The sequence below is a fragment of the Protopterus annectens genome, chromosome 1.part2 (assembly GCF_019279795.1).
Source record: "Protopterus annectens isolate FY-2018-M chromosome 1.part2, PAN1.0, whole genome shotgun sequence".
NCBI lineage: Eukaryota > Metazoa > Chordata > Ceratodontiformes > Protopteridae > Protopterus > Protopterus annectens.
In genome coordinates this window covers 953,255,496-953,279,321 of record NC_056727.1, presented here as the reverse complement: position 1 = coordinate 953,279,321, position 23,826 = coordinate 953,255,496, and the positions used below count along the sequence as shown (strand labels likewise).

The following is a 23,826-nucleotide window of genomic DNA, read 5'->3' as shown; positions in this document are numbered from 1 at the left end:
GTGACCTATAACCTGTACGATTCAATTGAAAAACAAATCTGTTAGGGGAAAACATATAAAGAAAATTAAAAAAAAACGTATAACAACACATTTTCCCACATATTTTTGGGAGACTTAATATATTGTTTTGCACACCCTTAAACTAATACTTAGTTGAAGCACCTTTTGATTTAATTACAGCATTCAGTCTTCTTGGGTAAGAGTCTATCAGCATGGCACATCTTGACTGGGCAATATTTGCCCACTCTTAGGTTCATAGGTGTGTACTAGGCTAAGGGCCCTGGGGCCTTTACAAGCCTAGCCATAGGATTACCCTGGCATTGTGCCACCCAACCGTAGTTCTCAGTGTCCCTGTCGAGCACAGCCACTGGAGTTACCCCGGAGTGCATTTTCTATTTCCCATCCACTCATCATGACTTCTCTTGAAGAGGGTCTGCGAGGTGCTCTGCTTGACATGTATGGGAAGTTTATTCCATAGCACTGGCAGTCTCTGTGTTATGAACTTGTCCCTCCAGTACGTTCTGTTGATTGGGGTAATGAAGCTGAGGTCTCTGGAGCATGTGGTGTGGAGGGGTTGGGATTTCTTTAAATGTGGCATTTCCAACAGAGCTGGGTCAGACATGGCTTTGTAAGTCAAGCAGAGATCGCCTCTAAGTAGGCGATATGAGACAGAGAATAGGAGTTTTTTTGAGTCTGTCCATATAGGACAAGTGTTTAAGGCCTAGGATCCTCTGTGAGGTAGTTTTGCGGCCTCTCCAGTCATTGCAGATGTCTAGTAAGGTACATGCCAAATGGGGCACTGTACTCGATGATTGGCCTAATGAGGGAAGAGTAAGAGGGAGACAACGACCTCTTTCTTCCTGGATGCAAAACCCTTAGTAATGAGACGTGCCACATAGGACTTTCTGACCCCAGTGGCAATGTGGTGATCAAAAGAGAGGTTGCTGTCAACCTGTGTTCCCAGATCTCTTATAACGCCCTCTGCATTCAGTGGTCTACCATCAATGTGGTAATTCATGGGAACCAGGTTTTTCCCAAAGGGGATGACTACACATTTTTTGGCATTGAGCTTAAGGGCATGGTTCTGACACCAGTCGTTGGTCTCAGTGAGGCCATTCTGTAGGATGTCAATATCACTTGGAGAAGTAATAATAGCTCCCAACTTGCAATTGCCTGCGAACTTTGTCAGCCAGAGTCCCTTCGTGTTGGCCTGGACTTCAGAGAATTAGACACCAAACAGGAGAGGACCCTGGACCGAACCCTGTGGGTCTCCACTCGTGACTAGTCGTCAGTCTGACTTGGGAGTCAACTACTTTCACACTGTGGGTTCTATCTGTGAGCCAGTTTGCAATCCACCTAGTGATATAGGGGTTGATGCCTAACTTAGTGAGTTTTTCTATGATTCCTGAGTGGGGAATAGTAACAAAGGCCTTGGCCAGATCAAGGTAGGCTGTATGAACCCACCTTGCCTTCATCCACAGCTCTGGTGACTGACTCAATGCCGTCGACCAAGTTGAGCAGGCATGATCTACCCTTCACAAAACCAAACTGTGTGGTATCCTGATCATCACCAACATGGGGACTCTATGCTCCATACCAGAAGTGTATCCCTCACTGGTAAGATCAGGCCATAAACTAATCTCACTGGATATTCACATTCCGACCCCACCCCCTGCCCAGAAAACCACAGTGAAAAACTTCTCTAAAGCAAATTTCACACTCCTCAAAACCGAGGTGGAATCCTTCAAAGCCCCCGGGCCTGTGGAAAATATGGCCCAGACCGCAGAATCCTTTATAAATGCATTCTATGAACACCTTCAGGAATGCATGGATCATGCAATTTCAAATAAAACCAAGACCCAATCCTCCAAAGGCAGACGTCCTGTCTGTTGGACCCCAGCCATAAACAAACTATACAATAGAAGGAGGAAGCTACTACATGATAGAGCAAAATCCCAAAAAGGGAAGGCATCTCTGATCAGTATTAGAAAAAAACTACGGGGACTCATAAAATCGTCTAAGGCCAGCTTCAACAGAAAAATTGCACAGGACACTAAGGATAATCACAAGGCTTTCTTTAGTTATGTTAGGAACCTGGGTGGGAATTCCCAGATATGCTCAGAATTAGTCCAAAATGACAAAAAATACACAAAACCCACAGACATTGCCAACATCCTAGCTGACAGGTTCAGCGCAAACTCCCCCCCTCCCCACCAAAAGGGCAAATATCTATCCCAGCAGAGTGCTGCCCCCCTGACATCTCAGATGCTCAGGTAAGAGCCGCCCTCTCCAAAGCAAAAAACACAGCATCAATGGGACCAGACGGTGTCCCGGGCTGCCTACTACATAAACTCCAAGAAGAGCTAAACCCAAACATAAAACTACTGTTCAATCTCAGCCTTACTACAGGATATGTACCCAAAGAGTGGCGTACAGCAACAGTGATCCCTCTCCACAAAGGTGGTGCCTCAACGGATCCTGGAAACTATCGCCCCATAAGCCTGACTAGCTTGGTCTGCAAAGCTATGGAAAGGATCATCATAGACCTCATAAATAAATATATTGGGGACCTACAGACACTGGATCCTACCCAGTTTGGCTTTGTTAAGGGCAGATCCTGCCTCTTAAACCTGGTCGATTTCTTTGAAACAGTCACCAAGGCCATTGACGAGGGAAGGTGGTCCACACAGCCTACCTGGACCTCGCAAAAGCCTTCGATACAATACCCCACTCGGGCATTATAGATAAGCTCACCAGCTTAAATATAAACCCCTATGTCACTAGATGGGTTGCAAACTGGCTCAAGGACAGAACTCACATGGTTAGAATTGCTGGAGCCATGTCAGACTCCAAACCAGTTACAAGTGGCGTCCCACAAGGCTCAGTCCTGGGACCTCTCTTGTTCGGTATATATATTTCTCGGAGGTACAGGCCAACACGGAAGGACTGTGGCTGACCAAGTTCGCAGATGACTGCAAATTGGGTGCCATAATCGACTCTCCAGCCGACACAAGCATCCTCCAAAAGGACCTCATAGAAACAGACAACTGGTGCCAGAGCCATGGCCTCAAGCTAAACGCCAAAAAGTGTATAGTCATCCCCTTTGGCAAAAACAAAGTGCCCACAAATTACCACATAGGTGGTAATCCATTAAGTACAGAAGAAGTAATTAGGGACCTGGGGACCCAAGTTGATAGCAATCTCTCATTTGACAACCACGTGTCCAAAGTGGTTAGAAAAACATTTTATATAGCCCACCTAATCATGAAGGGATTCACATCTAGATCAGGGGAGGTCATCGTGCCTCTTTACTCATCCCTCATCAGGCCCATAATTGAGTACAATGCCCCTTTTGGGATGTACCTTACCAGACACCTGCACTAACTGGAAAGACCCCAAAAGTACCTCACCAAGAGAATCAAAGGGCTCAAACAGATGCCATATGCTGCCCGGTTAAAGAAACTCCAGCTCTACTCAGTGGCATAACGCCTGCTCAGAGGCGATCTGTGCCTGATGTATAAAGCCATGTCCAACCCAGAATTAATGGACATGCTGCACATCAGAAAATCCAAATCCCATCGAGCTATGCGCTCGAGACTTGAACCTCAGCACTGAAATAAATAGAACATGCTGGAGGGACAGATTCATAACCCAGAGGCTCCCTTCACTCTGGAATAAAATCCCAGTCCAGGTTAGGCAGAGTCCCTCATTGACTCTCTTCAAGAGGAATCTTGATGAGTGGATGGGAGATCGTAGGTTTACCCCGGCTATCACTTCTGTGTCACTGTTAGACAGAGGCACAGTATACTAACCTCGAAAAAGGGCATAGCAAAATTAATTTAAAATGGGTGGCGAAAGCAAACACACTCTGGCTAGGCTTATAAATGCCCTAGGGCAGATAGCCTAGTATGAACCTATGAACCTATAATCAGAGTCTCTTTAATTGATGGCAGCTGTGTACCCAAGAAGAGTGAATGTTGTAATTAAAGCAAAAGGTGCTTCAACAAAGTATTAGTTTAAGGGTGTGGACACTTGTGCAACCAGCTTATTGTACATTTTTTATTTTTTCCCCCAACAGATTTGTTAGTTTTTCAATTGAATTGTACAGGTTATAGGTCACATTAAAGGTGGGAAAAGTTTTGAAATGATTTATTGTGGTCTCACTTTTTTATATCAGAAAAACCTGGCATTTTAACAGGGGTGTGTACACTTTTTGTATCCACTGTACATTTATATAAAACATACATTTATATAAAATAAAATAAATTATATTAACATGTTCCTAGTTACAAACATTATATATCACATGTTGTTTTTAACTGTCAAGCCAACATTACATAAACTGCTCAATTTCTGCCTTCCCTTGAATCTCACTCCTATTGCAAAACATTATTATGCATGTATAGTTCCTACAATTTCCATTTTTTCTATGTAAATTGCTCCTACCCTTTTCTAAAGATTCCACCTGCAGTTTTTTTTTTTTTATCTCTGTTACAGCATTTGGTACTTCAAATACAGTTGGTTTAGACTTTGATTTCTATTTTCTAGTAATTGCTTTTTTGGCAGGCACCAGAATTAATCCTAGCAAGACCTTACTATGTCTAGGGAATTCAGGCATTGTAACCCAAGCTCAAAAGAAAAAAAAATTCCATGCTTACACCCATTTGCTCACCCAATTATTTCTGAAAGAGTGCTCTGTGGGGAAATTTTGAACTCTGCCAACTCATTACAATCACAACATATGTTCCTAGTTACCTCTTTCTTCCCCATCATACTTTCAACATTTGCTCTCTGCCTGAGGAAAACTATTTTAGAGTCTAATTATTGTTTAAAAATACCTATGCAAACACTTACAAGCAAATACACTAAATATTCTCCACTTTGTTGCATACTTGGGAGCATAATATGTCCTCCCATTCTTTTCTTGTGAATTGTTTATCCAATCTATCTTGCCAATATTCTCAAACATCCTCAGACTCCCACACTTATCATGTAATATTTTATATGCCCTACTAATTATTCTTTTTTAAACAGGAGCTTCAGTTCTACATTCAACTAAAAACACGTCTTTCACTGAGGATTCCCCTATCCCTTTCTCTTTGCCTATATTTTGATAGGGAAGGCGGTCTTTAACCTTCAGTCCAAATGTCTTGTTGGCCTCTTTCCATTCTATTACCTTTCCCTCTCTACATTTGCCAGTTTTCTCCAATAAATTCCAGCCCCCCTTGCCTATCCTCTGTACCCCTAACTGCAGTCATCCTATCAACAAAATCTCATCTTTCCATTCTTGTGTTGGCTTAGTTCTTAGAATATCTTCGTCTACTTTATGAATGTAACATTCTGTATGGTTATTGTTATTCTCCTTAAGGATCTGCATCCAAAACCACATTCTGTCCTTATTTCTTGACCCCCCCCATCTCATCATCATCCCTTTCCACTCTGAATTATAACCTTCTGCTTGTGTTACATACATGACCTTAACTGTGAAGCTCTAAAATAATCATTTAGAATCAGGTAATTTCAAACCACCTTGTTCTGCTGGAAGGAGCATCTTATTCTACTTGACCTTTGCCTTCTTCCCCACCCAGATAAAGTCCTTCAACTCTTTTAATTATTGTCCAAAACCTCTCCTCTAGTTGAGAAAAATATGCCTGGCCTGTGTACGAAACTAAATGAGATGATGATGATGATGAAGCAGGGGGAAAGAAATAAGGACACAGTGGTATTTTGGATGCAGATCCTTAAGGACAGTAACAACCACAATAAAGAATATTATATTCAAAACATAGTAGCAGAAAGTATTCCAAGAACCAAGCCAACATGAGAAAGGAGGTTTTGCAAAAAGAGAGGACTGCAAGTAGGAGTACAAAAAATAGGCAAGAGGGGCCTGGAACTTACTGGAAGAAACTGGCATATGAACCAAGGCATTAGGAGCAAACAGCTAGACAGGGAAAAGTAACAGAGTGTAGTGGGGCCAAGATGACGCTAGAACTGAAGGCTAGAGACCGTCTTACCTACCATGGATTGATAGAGTACAGGCAAAGAGAAATGGATATGAGAATTCTAAGTGAATGATTTGACCTTGTAGAGTTTTTGGATGAATGTAGAACAGAAGCTGCCATTAAAAAAGGGATAATTAGTAGTGCATATAAAATATTGCACATTAAGTATAAGAACGAATCATAGGAAGTTTGAAAAGATTCGGAAGAGAGAATGGAAAAGCAATTTACAGTAGAGAGTCAATTATCCGAACACAGTCTTCCAAAGTTTTAGGGCAGGAAAAATCATAAAGTCTGAATATGTAAACGTTATATCATCTGTGCATGTTTTTTGAGCTTGCAGCATACTCGTGTATGAAAAATATTCTTTATTGTCCACTGGAATTGCTGAATTGTTGAAAAGTGTATTCCCTGCATGCAGAAAACACAAGATTTTAGAAGTTTTAGAAGTTTTTTATCCAGTCCAATGCATGTTTGATTATCCGAACCACCAGGTGTTGTACCTAAGACAGAGAATAAGTATATGGGGTTGGACGGTACATTTTCAGTGTCAGGTGTGTGTGGGGGCAGACCCCCTACAAAGCAATATAAAGTGTTTGTACTGAAATATAATCCCATATGTTCTAATGCCAGAATCATGACTTTACCATTCAAGGTATTCACTTCTCACAAATCCAAATATGCCTTGTGAGTGCGTTGGGGTTCACCTTGTATATGTGTGCGTCTGTGTGTTTGCACACTCTCTGTACCCAAAGATGCAATAAAACACTTACGTTTTCAGTAAGGAATTGGGCTACAATTTACCACTTCTAAAACCGGCTATTTTCTGAAATGTCAGGACTCACAATGCTGAAACCCAAAACAACATAAAAAAAAGAACACCATTCTTCTCCTTTAAACTAGTTTTTTTATAGGTGGGCAAGCCCCCCCACCTAAAACATACACACACACACACACACATATATATACATATATACACACACACATACACACACACACACCAACTAGAGATCGCCATGCTGAGTAAAAAAGGCAATATTCAGAGAGATGTTACACTATGACTTAGTACACGTAAGACTGGATTTTCAGTCACTCATTCTCCATATTCCAGGATTCTGTATTCAGAGTATTCATTTCAACTTGCTACCTCCAAAAACTGCTCTATTAATCCAGTCCTATGATGATATTTGAATAATACCCAATATGTCTGCAGTGAAATCCTTCTAGGCTAATACTTAAAACAAGACTATGTAAAATAAAAACATTCAAAAAGTACACAATTATATACCTTACAACTTCAACTAAAAAAATATACATATAATATGCAAATAGTTTTAAAATATAGCACATCAACCACAATACACGATTATGCAGATTTTGGCAAAAGCAAAACAAAAATATTTGCCACAATAAATGGGGAAACTCAGAACCAAAGCAACTAAATCACCACATTTTTTTCTTTCATTATACACAGAAAGAACCATGCAATAAACCTTATAGCACATTTTATCCACCACAGTAGATGATGATGTTGATTATATTTGACAAAAACAAAATAAGTCTTCAACATATTGTGGAAAGTCATTGGAAATAAAATGATTACAATATCAGATTTTTAATTTGGTTATGTACAAGAACAACCATGCAATAAACCATCTTAAACTAGGTCCATATAAAAGCACCATGACAAAAACTCCCATATAATGCACAATGAAAGAATGGGGATTTTTTAATGATAAAAATCGTGCAGACCAAACAATTTAAAAAAATGCCAACACATATAGGTATGTGTCTGTTTTTAAGAAAACCTTACCTCTACATGACTCAAGTGTTCTTGAAGCGCAGCCAGGTGACCACTTTCCAGTTTGACTTTTTTCAGCCTTACTTCAATATCAAGAATCTGGGAAAGGTATGACACCAGCTTCTCATCATGTTCCAGGCACTTTTGCTTAATGTACACAGGCTGCAAAATGTGGAACAAAAGCTCATGCTTAATCAGAAATGGATGGCAACAGCACAGACTCACTGGTATAGCGTTGTACACACATTAATTCACAGACCACTAGTTGCGATGTGCTAAGACAAGTTTTCAAGCTACGCAACAGTTATGAAACCAGACTGCCACTATAGCTTCAGTAAGACACTCTTCTTAGCTCAAGGTTTCACTTCTAGGCATACTGAAACAATGTAAAAGTACTGTGCATTACTAATGTATAGAAATGCTGCATTCAACATTGTTGTTTTAATTGTTATAGCCTATATGGGCCTAGGTCGTGGCTGAAAACTGCCTTTGTACTTAAAGACTAAACAGAAAGATTCCTGTTTTTCTTATAGCTACCTTTTATGTTCATTATAATTATATTTAGACTTTACGAAAAATCTCCAGGTTTACAAAGTTTTAGTGTAGTAAAGATTAGTTTTAAATTTCTTGTTACTGCACTGAAAATGGTACTGAACACAAAGGGGAGTTACAGCAAAATGACTTGAATTTCTCCATAAGTTACATTATACAACCTTCCTGCTTTTCATAAGAACAAGTTCCCACTGTTTCAAAGGCAAACAAGTCCAGCTCAAAGTAGTAGCCTGATGTCCCAGAACTGTTTAATAACAGCAGCCCTTTTTAAAGTCTACACGTCTGCTTACTAGCACTATGGTTACCTTGTAGAGCTACACAGCACAATAACTAGCAACAAAAACATCAGCAAATGGGGAATCCAGCATTTTTATTAAATGTACTGTAAGAAAATAATGTCTTATTTTTGTTGGTGTCGCCTGCTCATCTGAAAGACTGGCCATATGTAGACTACTCTCCAAATCTATTAAAAACCATTCACTATTTGTACGAGTCAAATGACCATGCAAGACATGTATATTTAATATATAAGATGTATCCGTTCCCTACTATATCCAACTTTCATGCCTCCTTTTATTAGCTCTTCTGCTGTATTTGTAAGTATTCTATTACTTCCTTCATTTCTTGTCTCTAATATGACCATTCTTTTGGCTGGACCGCATTTTCCTCACCTGTAACACATGTACTATGCATTGTATACTACCTATTATACTTTTTTGTAAACCTTCTTGTAAATGCATGCACATTTTATATCTATGTTATGTCAGTATATTGTATAATTCAGTTACACCTTTACTCTTACTTTGTTGTTAATGTGTAACCCATGCGGAGTCTGCAAAGGGTCAAACTTGATCAGTGCATTATCCCAGTAAACAAACATATACATTTATTTTTTTTTCACAGTGAGGTTTGTATTCAAAAACCTCACAACACAATATTTTCTATAATTTAAAAATGGATATAGACCTTACCCATCAACAGCTAGTCCAAAATTATATGACCAGGATACTGAGTGGCTCTTCCAGGTTTTGGCATATTACCCCTGCAAAGGAGAATGCTCTGGCTGACTTCTTGCTGTGATTAAATCCATCCTTATTTACTTAAGGCTGAGAGATAGGAGTCTCCACTACATAAAAATAACTGTAGGAGTTCTACTGTCCTTGATTAAATTGCTACAGTCATATGTTTAGAGCTTCTTGTAATTTCCATAACCAGGCCTGAAATATAAGGTAAATTACTTGGCCTTAGGTCAGCATAATCAACTGCCTTCACTGATAGAATAGCTAACGCCTATTCATTATCATCCTAGTAGGTAATTTGGATGCCTCTCATTCTGCAGAAGGCAATCACAGGGGCCAAACATTTTGTGAATACTCTGGGAGAAATAGACAAACCAAAGGGAAGAGCAGAGAATTGAAAGTGATTTGTACTTGCTCTGAAGCATAGAAAACTTCCACAGGATTCTTCTGTAAGAATGAATAGGTAGGCATCTTTCAGGATCAGGTTTCCATTAGAGCCTGAGGGGTTATCATGGGGAGCAGGTTTTGAAGAGTAAGCATTTTGAATCTGGGAACTAAGAGAGACTGAGGATGGACAGATCCAGGATAGGGCACCAGGAGCCTTCTTTGCTGGGGATCAGGACTAGCCTAGAGTAAAACCCTTTTCCTACTTGGTGGTTTGGTATTGGTTCTACAGGAACCTATGTGCACAGATTTTGGATCTCAGAAATGGCATCTGCTCTTTGGTTTTGCGGTACATCGGAGAGACCTGAGAATCTTAATGGTTCTTTGAAAGCGGGCTTGTAGCCGTTTGAGATAACTTCCATCATCTACTTGCTGAATGTGATAAGGGCCCAGTTCTCCTTGATTAGAGAAAGTCTTCTTCCTACCTTTTCTGGGGTTTGGGGTGAGTCACAGCTGATCTCTGTTAGGGACCTGTGGCCTAGAACTGCCCAGATTGGGTGCTCCTGATGACCACTGCCTTGCACTTTGACAATGTTCTGCTATTTACGAGGCCATTCTCTTTGGATTTTTCTCTGACTTGGCTTAGATTGTGAGGGAAAAGACCAATGCTTAGTGGGAAAATTCCTACTAAATCTGGGTGGCTGGAAGTCTTTAGCAGTCTGCATGGATTTAGCTTTATCTTCCATCTTTTTTAAGACAGCCTCAGCCCTAGGTCCAAAGAGGGAGTCTTTATCCAGGGGTGCATCTAGTAGTTTAGATTTGACCTGTTCTGGTAATGTCTGCTCTCTATGCCAAGTATGCCTTCTGATAACAGAACCAGAGATAACAGATCAGGCAAATGTCTCTAGGGCATCATACCCACAGTGCAAGGAGTGGCTAGTAACCTGGGCACTGGAATGGCACAGATCCAACAGTTTCTTAGAGGCATTCTTGTCCTCCAGGGAGGATACTTTTTTCCTCATAATTTTCCAAGACACTTTGCTGATATTTAATCAAATGGAATTGGCAGTTGAGGGCCTTCATTGGCCAGGGTAGAGGAAGTGTAAACCTTCTTTCAGAGCCTGTCAAGGGCTTTGCTTTTTCTGCAGATGGTGTGTTTTTAAAGGTACTAGCCTTAACCACTTTGGGCCCAAGAGTGACAACCTCTGGGTCAGTAGTGGGGTTTTTGTAAAGGAGTTTATGAGAGTCCAGTACCCTGTAAAACCTGTATGGTTTTCGAGAGGCTGAGCAAGTGAGTCTGGATTGAGAGAGGATTCCTCTACCCCCTCCAAAACTGTAGAAATAGCCAAGGGTTTGTGTTGGAGGAGATCTAGGAACTCCCTCACCCTCTTTTCTGACTGGGGTATTGCTGTGCCTGCCACTGGAAAAATTCTCTCATGGGATGCAGAGTTTCCGCAAAGGTAATGTTCTCAGGGGTGAAGCCAAAAATAATTCTTCTTCTGAGTCAGAATCCTCCCAGGAGGTAAGAAGGGGTTCATCTTCCAGGACAGAGTCCTTCTGATCAGAGTCTTCACCTGAATGAGGGAGTTCTGAAAGGGGGGGTCAGGAGTAGGATCTCTTTTCCTTTTTCCTGGTGAAAATTCAGGGGAACAATGCCTGCCTCTGAACAGAGAAATAAGGTCCTTGGCCAGTCTACGTCCATTTGGTGTTCCCAGGGCTGGGAGGCAGTAGGCCTAGACATAGGTCCTGAGGTCGGGCTCTTCTTGGGTGTAGCTTTTGTCTTGGCCTGTCTCTCTGCATTACTCTGACACTAGTCTCTCGAAAGGAAGAAATGGTCACTGGCAGATGCCGTGGAGAAGCATCACTGGTTGTGAATTGTTTGCCGGAATCCAAAGCCTGCAAAGCGACTCCAGACCTGACCAACGAACCATAAGTCAAGGCCTGCTCTGAAATAGAGGGTCCCAACAGCATATCGGACTCCAAACGGATGTCAACAGAGGCTTATGCCTCCACCTCATTCACAGGAGGAAGCTGCGAAAGCAACTCACCTTCCTCTGCAATAAGCCTTCAGGGACTGGCGGATGGCAAACTGTTGTCATCTGAGGCCCCAAGTTTGGGTCTTTTTTTCTTTCTTATGCTTAGGGAGTTCAGTCTTGGTATGAGTGATGGACATCATCGTGCGATGGGACCCAGGTTGCTGATTAAGGTGCTTAGACAAAATTTCGGCCCTACGTCTTATTGTTCTGGTATTGAAACAGGCGCACAGATGGCAATTATCAACATTGTGGTTTGGGCCTAAGCATGTGACACACAATGTATGAACGTCTCTGTGTGGGATTTGTTTTCCACAGTGGAGATAGTTGTTAACTTTATCTGACATGAAAGAAACAGTTCTCCAATGGAGTACTTGGCTATTTCTCACTCCGGTGTGGACTAACTGATGCACTCACTACTGCTTCAAGGTCCGACGACAAGAATGACTGATGTCATGGTGTTGGCTGGCTCCTTTTACACCCAAATGTATGGAAGTCAAGGTAGACAGTCTGCCAGCCTTGGGAGAAGGGAATTCTTTACTCTGGTAGTCAGGCCGACCAAGGGCTTCTGAAGCAGGAAATCCCATACTTCAGGACTGCAACAGTGAAACACAAAGAACATCGCTGGTTTCTGAAGACTAAATGTTAATTTCTGAAAGCATGCAAGCTGATTTCATATAGGCTGGGGGAGAATAAAGATTAATAAAACAGACGACAATCACTTTAAGTAGAAGCACTGGCAAAAACATGCATCTTAGGATGGAGAACCTCAACTTAAGGTTAATTAGGGCCCAAGTTAGCAGCTGTGTATTTGGCACAAATGTTCCTATTAGGAGGGTTAAACTTAATTATTTGAGGATGTACATAGTTTGTATTTTCATTAAGTTAATGGTGGGTGTCCTGGGAGTATTTTTTTGAGAGCTTTTACTAAACAAAAAGTCTTGTAAAATGTGATTTTATATATACAAGATGAACTTGCCAAACATTAATGGGTACACGTATAAGAAAAGCTGTAAACAGACATTTAAAAATGCTGTCATATACAACAGGTGGGAATAACAATTTCTTAATATAATGGTGACATGTTCTATCTTGGAATGTGAATAGTCTCACAGGTATAGAAAAAAAGGAAATAATACTTAATTATATTAAGAAATGCAAAGTGCAAAAAAGCTATGCTACAGGAGACACATTTGGAGAGAAACAAGCATGTGAATTTAATAAAGAAAGGATTTCAGGATGGATACTCTACAGAATATTAGGGACAAAGGAAAAGTGGAGTACTTATATTAATTGCTAGAAGAGCTCCAGCAGTGACAGAAGAGAAGAGAAAAAGATTATAATGACATATTTGTGCTAGTAAGGGGTGACTGGCAAAGGATAAGGATTATGCTGGCATCTATTTATATTCCACCTAAAACTCCTATTCTGGAGTTTAAAAAAAATTTGGAGAAATAATCAACTTTCACCAGGGAATATTACTTATAGATTGGGGTCTGAAATTTGAATTGCAACACTTAGGATTTACTGGGGGAAGCACAGAAAGAAAAATATAAAAGCGAGGGTAGATTTCTAAAGACATTTCTGAAAATATTTGGTAAGAAACACATAAATACAGTAGTAGGAGCCTGGAAAGAATTTATGTATTATTCACCACAGTACAATAAATGGCTAGACTCGACAGAAATTATATTTCACAGGAACATATCTATTTAATTGAGAACTTTGACACAAATCCAATAACTATTCCATATGCCAATAATTAGTAGGATAAAAAAAGCAGGGTAATGAAGTAAAGATGCGACACTAGTGCTTCCCCACCTACCTTTTAAAAAAGAGGAATTTAAGGAATTGGTAGCAGAAATTATCCAGGAGTGAAGTACAGAAGTTAGTCAACAGGATAAATTGAAAGTAGAATTTAAAATAAGATGGATATAAAAGAGAGATATCTGGTTAAGAAGTAATAAGAATTATTTAAAAGGGCTGACAAAGGCTAAAGTATTACAAAATAAGGGGAATCTCTCAGAACAAGAAGAGGCACAATTGCTAAACAGAAAATAAGGGGGGACCTGGATAATACGCATGAGTTTAGAAAGATTGCTGCTAAGCAACTTTTTTTCTGATAACGCCACAGCACAAAATCTTTTGGCAGAACGACTTCGGCAACAAAAATTAGAAAAGATTGTCAAACTTTGGGAACCTATAACAGGAAAAATAACCAGAGATCATGTGGAGGTATTAGAGATACTTCAGAAATGTAATGGAAATTTGTATAAAGCAGAGAACTGGGGAAACAAGAAAAAGCACAAATGGAAATATTTATGAAAGACTTAAATATGCCAATGTTAGAAGTAGATAAAGTTCAATAATTAACAGTTAAGATAGGAGGAGATGAGATAAAATGCTGATATATAACCAATCTGCAGGAACGTCTCCAGGAATAAATGTTACTCCGGTGGAAGTTTGGAAGCTAGGAGGAAAGAAAGTGATAAAGACCTGGAAGATATAGTTTAACAGTATTTTAAAAGGAGGGAAAAAAGCTGTGGTGGCTATAATACTTAAAGATGGTAAACACCCATCTGATCCAGCTTCATATAGGCCCATTTCAATTTAAATCATAATTATAGTGTCTATGTCTACAATGGCTAAAGGAATGTCAACAGGATTTCTTCCTACAACTGCTAGCTTACTTTTATATCATATGCAACCTCCAAAGATTTTTCCTCCAGTAGATGGCAAATGTTGGAGGTGTAATGGGGAAGAAAGACCCAGCTGACTGCATATGTTCTCAGAGTGTAATGAGTTGGCAGACTTTAAAAATCCTCTACAGAGTACTCTGTCAGGAATACAGGGTGATCAAATGATTGCAACTATCAAAATTATTTATTTGAGCTAGGATACAGGATCTGAATTGTCTAGACATAGCAAGGTCTAGTTAAATTTAATTCTGGTTGCTGCCAAAAAAGTAATGACTAGAAAATGTAAATCAGAACATAAACCAACTACATTTAAAGTAGTGAATATTGTAATACAGACAAATGAACAGGAAAGTAGGATCTTTAGAAAAGGGTAGGAGTAAATTACATAGAAAAAATGGAAACTGTTGGAATAATACACAGAGAAAAATGTTTTAGAGGAAGAATGAGTTTTAACTGAAGGCAGGAATTGAACGATGTACTGTTGTGTTGAATATATGACATATAAAAATTGTAAATATGAACTTGTTAATAACAGTTAGATTTCAATTAAATGTAAGTTTGCCCATGTCACAAGTGATAATTCAATAAAGGAGTAAAAAACAAAAAAATCAAGAGGAGAAGTTGTCTACCATAATTAGCGAAAATTTGAAGGAATTTGTTTGGGTGGGAAGAGAGCAAAAGTTAAGTGTTTAAGTTGTTTCTCCCCATAAAACAAAATTATAGGATTATCAGATTTGAAGGGATACTGTAGAGCTACACAGTTAAGGTTCACATATATAACACAATCAGAAGATTACAAATAAAAGTGGAAAGAAATAATATTGAAGGGGGGTTATGAAATAAGAAGAGATTTTGGATTTAGACCATTAAGGAGAATGAATAATAGCCATGCAGAATTTTATATGTATAAAATGGCAGAAAGTATTTTAAGAACTAAGCCAAAACGGGAATGGGGAAAAGAGGCTTTACCACTAGGGATTACTGCAAGCAGTAAAGAAAGTGCAGGAGAAGATTAGTAAAGGAACCAAGGTACTAGGAGCAAATAAATCTGGAAGGAAATGTATCGGAGTGAGATGGGGCCAAACAAAAGTTTGTACTGCAGGTTAGAGACCGCCTTCTCTACCAGGAACTGATAAGCATATAGGCAAAGAGGAAGGGACAGGTGAGTGCATAGTGAAAAAAAAACATCTGCAGGTGAGTTTTTCGTTGAGTCTAGAACATAAGCTGCTATTAAACAAGGGATAATTACTAGGGCATAAAAAATGTTGCATGATACCTACAAGAATCAATCAGAAGAGATTACAAAATATCGAGAACAGAGATTGGAAATCTAAATCTAAATGAACCATAACTAAAGTGCTGAATATTGTAAAGGAGATAAAAGAACTAAAGGTGGGATCTTTAGAAAAGGAAAGGGAGCAAATTCCACAGAAATAAATGGAATTTGTGGTAACAATACAAGCAGAATAGTGTTTAGCAGGAGAAGTGAGGTTTAACAGAAAGAAGGAATTGAGTAATTTTATTTTTTTTTATTTAAATTTGTTTACTGGGATGGTCTAGCTGGGCAAAAGCCCCTTTTCAGAGGAGACCCAAGGACAAATACTCCAAATAAGAAAGCAATCCAAAGCCTAAGATACATTCTTGAGAGAAATAATACATACATTGAACTAAAGTCAATTTAACAGAGCCAGTAAAAATAAACAGAATGGTAGTCTTAATTCCATTTGGTTAGTAAAGATGGTCACGGTGGAGGGATGGAGAGGAAACAGCAGAGTAACATAGGAGAAGGATTTATGAAATACTGGAGTGAATAATTGTTAAAAAGAAAACATGTATGTATACAGCATGAAGATAATAGGTTCATAGGTGTGCACTAGGCTAATGACCACCAGGGCCTTTAGAAGCCTAGCCATGCAGCCCAACCCAGTTGTCCCCCTATGTATCACTGAGATAATTATTAGGATATATGTTAGTTAGGAAGAGTCTAAAGGTTATGTGGGGGGGTGTTAGTTTGGGCACAGTTACTGTCTGTCTCTATCATAAATATGGGGTCAGCTCACAGGTGAAATTCTAATTTCCATGGTTAAGGTTACAGACAGACTCTGTTTCACATAGATGGGGAGCCTGTTATAGACCATAGGGAGCCTATGAGACACATCTGCCTCATAAACATGTCCTTTTTATGTTGCAAACAAAATTTAAATCCTTGGATCTAGTGGTTCTAATGCTGTTAATTTTGCTGATGAGCAAAAGGTCCATCAGAGCTGGATTCAAGGATGCCTTGTATGCCAGGCTCAGATCACCTCTCAGTAACCAGTACTGAGCATAGAGATAAGGCTTTAAGGTGACCCATTTAAGACAATATGTTTATACCAGGAATTCTACTGGTAAGGAACCTTTGTGGGTGTACTAACAGTTGCATGTCTGGTCAGGTACATACGAAAGGAGGCATGAAGGGTCTTAACAAAGGCCAACTAAAGTGGCACTATGACTTCCTTGGACCTGGATGCCATGCCTGTACTTAAAAGTTGGGTGACACAGAATGATTCCCTTACACCCTTCATGACATGTTAGTCAAAGGCCAGATTACTGTCTACATAACTTCACAGATCCCTGAATACCAGGTCAGCTTTTAGGCATGCCTTATCGATGTTGAAATTAGCCTGGATGGCCATTTTCCCAAAAGACACTATAATGCATTTCTTGTCTTTGAGTTTTAATCCATCACTTCGGCACCAGTCATTTCTCAGTGTTAGACCCTCTTGTAAGAATTCTGGGGCATGGACAGTCTATAACAACTCCCAGTTTACAGTCATCTGCGAACCTGGTCAGCAAAACTTCCCTGACATTACCCTTTACCTCTGAAAAGTAGATGCCAAATAGGAGGGCTCCCAACACGGCTGCCTGAGGTACCCCACTGGTGATCATCATCCCTAAGTGTAGGTGGTCTGACAAATCTTGACTTCCTGGGTCCTGTCCGACAGCCAGCAGGCAATGCAGCAAACTATGCAGGAGGTTTATGCCCAGTTCAGTGAGTTTGTCAACCACATCAGTGTGGGATATTGTACTGAACATCTTAACCAGGCCCAGATAGGCAAGATGTACCATTTTCCCCTCATCCATTACCTTGCTGACCTTCTCAAAGAAGTCCAACAGATTTAGTAGGTATGACCTTCCCTTGACAAAGCCAAACTGGGTTGTGTCCAGTGTATGAATGCTGCTTATGCCCTTGCTGATTATTTCCATGATAATTTGTCCCATGGCTTTGACTAATGGGTATGTGGTTTGGGGGTGGGGGAATCATTTGATGGTCCATCCTTGTGAAGTGGGATAATAGTTGCAGTCCTCCATTCTCATGGTACAAAGTCTGTTATGAGGCTATAGTTGAAAAGTGACTCAAATGGTCCTGAAAGATCATGTTTCAAGCTATTTAGGAGTCATCCCAGGATACGGTCAGGGCCAACTGAAACTGCATTTTTGGCTTTAGTGTGCCACTAGATCCTGATCCCTGCTAACCACTGGGAGTTATGCTAGTAGGTATTTCACAGGGTGAGGTAGGGGTGAAGTTTGAGCTGAATTTTTCAGCCAGCAGGTTTGCTATTTAACACTGTTAGCGAAAGTGGCACCACTGACCACTGGCTTGGCTTTAGAGACTACTGCAGATAGGCATTTCTGTTTATAAGTTTAGAAGGTCTTTTAGGTTCAGTAAGATTGCTTTTTAGTGCCTCAGCATAAGTTGGTGTATGTGTGTGATGGATGTAGTGCGTGTATTCTTGACAGCCTTGTTTGTATGTGAGATGGCCTCCTGTGAAACTGTATGTGCACCTCTCACATACTGTGTTTGCTTCTTTAAGGATTAAATAGTTATCTGTGAATATGAAACAATTACTACACTGTCTCAGGATGCCCATTTCTATCAAGCTGGCTACAGAGACATTTTGAAATTCCACATTCATGTTGTCCAGACCTGTATTTGGGTGCACTATTGTAGGTTATGGACTCTGTTATACAGAGGGTCTCTCCTTGGGTGGTCTAATTGTTTGACACCAGACAAGTTTAGATTGTGCTAAGATTTGATAATAGTGTTGCTCTAAGCTTGTCTCTGCACAGTGGCTTTGTTCTAGCCACACTAAGTTACAGGTTTGGTAGTTTTATAGATATAATTTACTCAAGAGCAATACTGATTTGCTGGATGAGAACTTAATATTATGGATACATAAAAAAACAATGGGTGCCGAAAGTACTTACAATAGTGTGTATGACAGAAAATAACAATGAAAGAGGGGAGGGAGGGACTTTGGAAGCCAGATTACCATAAGGGACTGAAGACAGAGACATTTCCTTTTAACAACTACAACAGGAAAATGGTGGAAAGGTTGAGGAAAAATTCAAGGTGCAAGAAGCATATTTTCTAGAGCAGGAGTCAATCAAATAAATCAAATACTGGAGCTCTACTGCCGTTGTTAGAATTTCAGGAATTTTAGTTTCATGTCTCAGTGACGGCTAGGGCAGGCACAACAAACAGGGAAAACCAGTAGCAAAGTAAACACAGTCACTGAAATACAATTTTATGCAAGCAAATTATTAACTTGGATAATGTAGCTGTGTCTTCTAAAACTAGCTGGATGGAAAAAATTGCTTAAATTCCACTCAGATAAAAGTTTCAAAGGTTTGTGCAATACCTGAAGTTACCATCTTCATGCCACTTCTAAAAAGGCTAAACAAATGCACTTGCTGGATGCTTCTGGTTCCACCAGTTCTGCAGAATCTAGTCATATGGAAATCACTCGTACTGCAACAAGTACAACAACATTTGCTAAAATAGTCAATCAAGCTTTACAAAAACTGGAAGTCATAAAAAAGGGAAGTAATGGAAGAAGTCAGGGAAAACTAGCAATACTGAAAAAGCATGGAATGAGTAATGGTGAACATAACTAGAGAATGTTAAAGAATGGACTGAAAAATAAAGTGCAGCCCTACTGCAAACAGAAATAAGGGAAGGTTGAACAATAACCAATTTCTCTTTTAAATTTCTGATTGCTGTTGCCAAAGATTTCTTTAAAAAGGCTGCAGGCTGTCAATGCCCTCACCAAAAACATTACAGCCAACCCTACTACCTCCAGGACAGAGCTGATTAGGACTTGTGGCCACAACAAAAACAAAAGACTGACATTCATGTTCTTTCTGGAAATCTTGCATTTAACCAGGGTTTTTCATGGCACTAAAAAGGCTTCCATCACTGGGTATATTCTACTTGCTTTTTGCCTTCAAGACAGAAAGTGACAACGGCAAAAAAAAAAAAAAATTGAAAACTGAGGGCACTGTAAACCGAGGTATTTTAAGAAAAAAAATGAAATACTGATGAAGATGACACTGAATTTACGGCAGGAATATGACTAAAAACATTCAATGAGATATTTTAGATAATACAGAGTATAAATAATCCTCAGAAGTTTGCTTTTTATATTCTTGCTAGTAATGCAAACAGAACTGGCTCGTCTAGTACCTGGTACCCCTCAACTTAAGTTAAGGAGCCAAAAAAAAAAAAGAGGTGCTCTTGCTACAACTTGTACCATACACAAAACGCTGATGGGCTTCAGTTCTGTCTACAAAATCAATATCAGCATTCGCTTCTGTACTGGTAGTCCAAAATGACATTATGGAAATGAATGCTGACATTTTACTGCCAATCAAATGGCATTTCCAGATCGTGTCCCCTAATCTCTTGTATAGGGTGGCTGGACCCTTCGGATAACCTAGCTTTGCCTCAGCAAGCAAATGCAGAAGATTTTCTAATACATAAATGAGCCATGCAGCTTTTGCTGCATTCTCATCTCACATAATTAGGAGTTTAAAATTTTCACAAGAAAATATTTTTGTTTTTCTTGGCAGCCAACTGTCTAGACAAATGCTGACATGCATATCTGTAAAATAAAACTATTCATATATCGATTGTTTTCAGTGAGATAACTGGGGGATACTTTTATATGGGTATGAAACATGCATTTTCTATATAACTTTTGAAACCATTTATTCAATTCTCACATATGACATTCTGTATAATTTTTGAAACCCCTTATTAAATTCTCACATACGACACAGGTAGCCACTTAGCTGTTCTTAATGTTCAAGACATTTTCTTTTTTTTTTAATTTAGTTAAAACTACCAACTAATTGCCGTAACATGCACTTTTTGTCTTCTACCATTAATCCCCATGCGTTTTTGCACTTACTATTTTGGCACCGACTGCTGACATCCTCATGTCATGCAGTCAGTGTTTGCATTTAATTATCAATAACTTTTAGTTATGTACTTACCATAACTTCAGATGTATGGGATCCATCTCGCCTACATTCATAACTGATGGGTTCAGAGCCGATCCCTCGGCTCCGACTCGGCCACTATATAGTAGAACGAAGTCTCTAATTGGCTGGGCTACCCCTTATCCCAGAATGCACCACGCCGCTTCCCAGATCTTGTTTGTTTTATATACCTACATCCATGCACAGAAACATACCAACAACTGTAACAAACTAAAGTCCTTCAAGAGAAAAACTCAGTAAGTAGCAACATTTCCTCTAAGTCCAGTGGGAAGGGGAAGGAGGGGTGAGACGTGAGTGTGGGCTAGATGGATCCCATACATCCTGGTAAGTACATAACTAAAAGATGTAATGGGATCCTATCGCGCCTACATTCATAACTGATGGGACAGCATCCCTAGCACCTAAATCCCGGGTGGCTCATTGGAAAACACTCCTGAGAACTGTGGAACCAAAGGAAGCTCTACCTCAAGAAGCCACATCTATCTTGTAATGAGAAATAAAAGAAATGCTACAGAAGTAGCCATTGCCCTGGTAGAATGAGCCTTGACTGGGAACGGCAGCTCTTTGCCGGACTGTGAATAGATGAATGAGATGCAATCTTTAATCCATTTGGCTATGGTGGTTTTAGCCACCGGTTGACCTAACCTATTTTCTGCAAAGGACACAAACAGCAGATCTGATTTTCGTGTCTGATTGGTCCTACTTAAATAAAAACGCAGTTGTCTGTGAACATCCAACTGATGGAAAATATATTCTGCGCTATTGGAGAATTTGGGAAAAAACACAGGGAGCTCCAAGGATTGTTGAATGCATAAGGGGGATGCTACCTTGGGCAAGAAAGAGGGATTTAACTTGAGAGACACTCTGTCTTTGTGAAAAGTCAAATAAGGAGGATTAGAACAGAGAGTCTGAAACTCTGAGACCCGCTTGGCAGAGGTTATTGCCACCAAAAAAGCGGTTTTCCAAGATAGAAATTTTAAATCACAAGTAGCTGCTGGTTCAAAGGGACGGGCAGTTAAAGAAGCTAAAACCATATTCAGATCCCAAGGGGGCACAGGATGAGCTATTGGGGCCGAGGAGAGCCCTTTAAGGAAAGATTTGCAAAGCCTGTTTGCCATTAAGGAAGGCTCAAAAGAGACATGAAAATTAGAGAAAGCCACCAGTTGGACTTTAATTGTGGAAACTGAAGAGCCCAAATAAAACAAAGAAGCCAGGAATTCTAAAACCGGAGGTACTGGGGAGGTAAGGGGATCTATACCTCGCTGCTGGGCCCAAAGAGCAAACCTCTTCCACTTGCTGGAATACAGTTTAATACTGGAAGGTTTGTGAGAAGAGGACAAAATGTGGATGAAGTCTGGAGAAAAAAAGTTATCTCTGACTAAGGTTGGAAGTGGAGTAACCAAGCGGCCAACCTCAAGGATCGGAGGGATGGGTGAGACTGTCCCAACTGATGAGTCAACAGATCGGGCACTAGGTCCTGAAACCATGGGCCCTCCATCAAAATCATGTCGCTCCCTAGATAAATTGCCTTGGAAGGCGTAGTAGACCGGGGCCAACTGTGAGCGTACAGCGCCCTGGGAATCTGCCCTGAGAGGGAGTCAGAGTGAAGAAGTCCCTGCATTTACAAGTTGCAACAAGGAGGCCCCACCTGGCGAAGATGTTTGCAGCCACCCTGTGGACCACTGGTGGGGTAACAGGAGAGTTCTGCTCAGCCTGTCTGCAATCACATTGATTTCCCAGAATGTGTTGCCACTAGGAAACGCTGGGTAGAAATCGCCAATGCCACACTCTCATGGCCTCGGTAGGACCTGGTTCTGCCTTGCTTGTTTATGTACCAGACTACCAACATGTTGTCGGATAGGATCACAACAGTACCCCGTGGAAGAGCATGATGAAGTGCTTGCAACACTAGTAGCACCGCTCTCATTTCCAGTATATTGATATGTAAGTGCGTTTCGTGAGCCTGCCGACAGACCTGTCCAGATAATGACCCCCCCACCCTGTCTGGGAGGCATCCATGGTCACCGTGGCGATGGGAGGTTGAAGGCCAATCCTGGTCCAGGTTGGACAGCCACCAACGTAGGTCCCGACGGCAAATTTCGGTAATCTGGACCAAATGGTTCAGGGGAAGTTCCTGAAAGGACCATTGAACCGACAGTAGCCACTGCAGCACCCGCATGTGCAGCCTGGCTAAGGGGACTAGTAGAATAGTCGAGGCCATCGTGCCCAATAACTGCAGAATCAGTCTGGCCTGAACTTGTGATCTGGGTAACAGGGTTTGAACCTGAGACTGCAGGACCTGAATCCTTTCTACAGGCAAGAATGCCCGCATTCTTCTTGTGTCTAACTCTGCGCCTATAAATGTAATACGCTGAGATGGCTGCAGCACAGATTTTCCCTAATTGAACGTGATTCCTAGTGAATGACCCAAACTGACTGTGGTCATAAGCGCCAGAACTAATAGATGCTTGGAGGTGGCAGTAAGGAGCCAGTCGTCTAGATAGGGAAACACTTGGAATCCTAGACTTCTCAAGTGAGCTGTCACCACTGCCAGACACTTGGTAAACACCCTGGGGGCTGTGGTGAGACCAAAGGGCAGTGCTCGGAACTGGAAATGACTGGTTCCCAGGCAGAAGCGTAAATGACTCCTGGACTCTTGACTTATCAGAATGTGATGAGATCTATGGAGCACATCCAGACATCCTTCTCCAATAATGGGAGAATGGACTGAAGGGTGACCATTCGGAATTTGGATTTTTTTACAAAGCGATTCAATGAGCTGAGGTCCAAAATGGGCCTTAAGTCCCCTGTCTTTTTTGGCACCAAAAATAGTCGAGTAAGTTCCTGATCCGATCTGGTCGGCGGGGACAGGCTGGATGACTCCTTTTCTTAGCAGCTTTGAAACCTCTACCGCTGCTTGATCCCGCTGACTGGGTGGCACATCCGGAATTTTCCTGATGGGAAGAGGGGGGATCTTGGTGAAAGGGATGAGATAGCCACCGGTTATGGTTCGGA

At 40.6% G+C, this 23,826-nt stretch overlaps 1 protein-coding gene across 1 annotated transcript in view; it reads right to left on the bottom strand.

Moving 5' to 3' along the window:
- The window catches only part of LOC122792184 (microtubule-actin cross-linking factor 1-like), a gene marked incomplete in the record, with an annotated part of 3,579,694 nt that overhangs the window by 2,074,432 nt on the left and 1,481,436 nt on the right, over positions 1-23,826 (bottom strand). Inside the window, 1 exon segment of the mRNA XM_044059907.1 lies at positions 7,813-7,962. Coding sequence (XP_043915842.1) covers positions 7,813-7,962 — 150 coding nt within the window.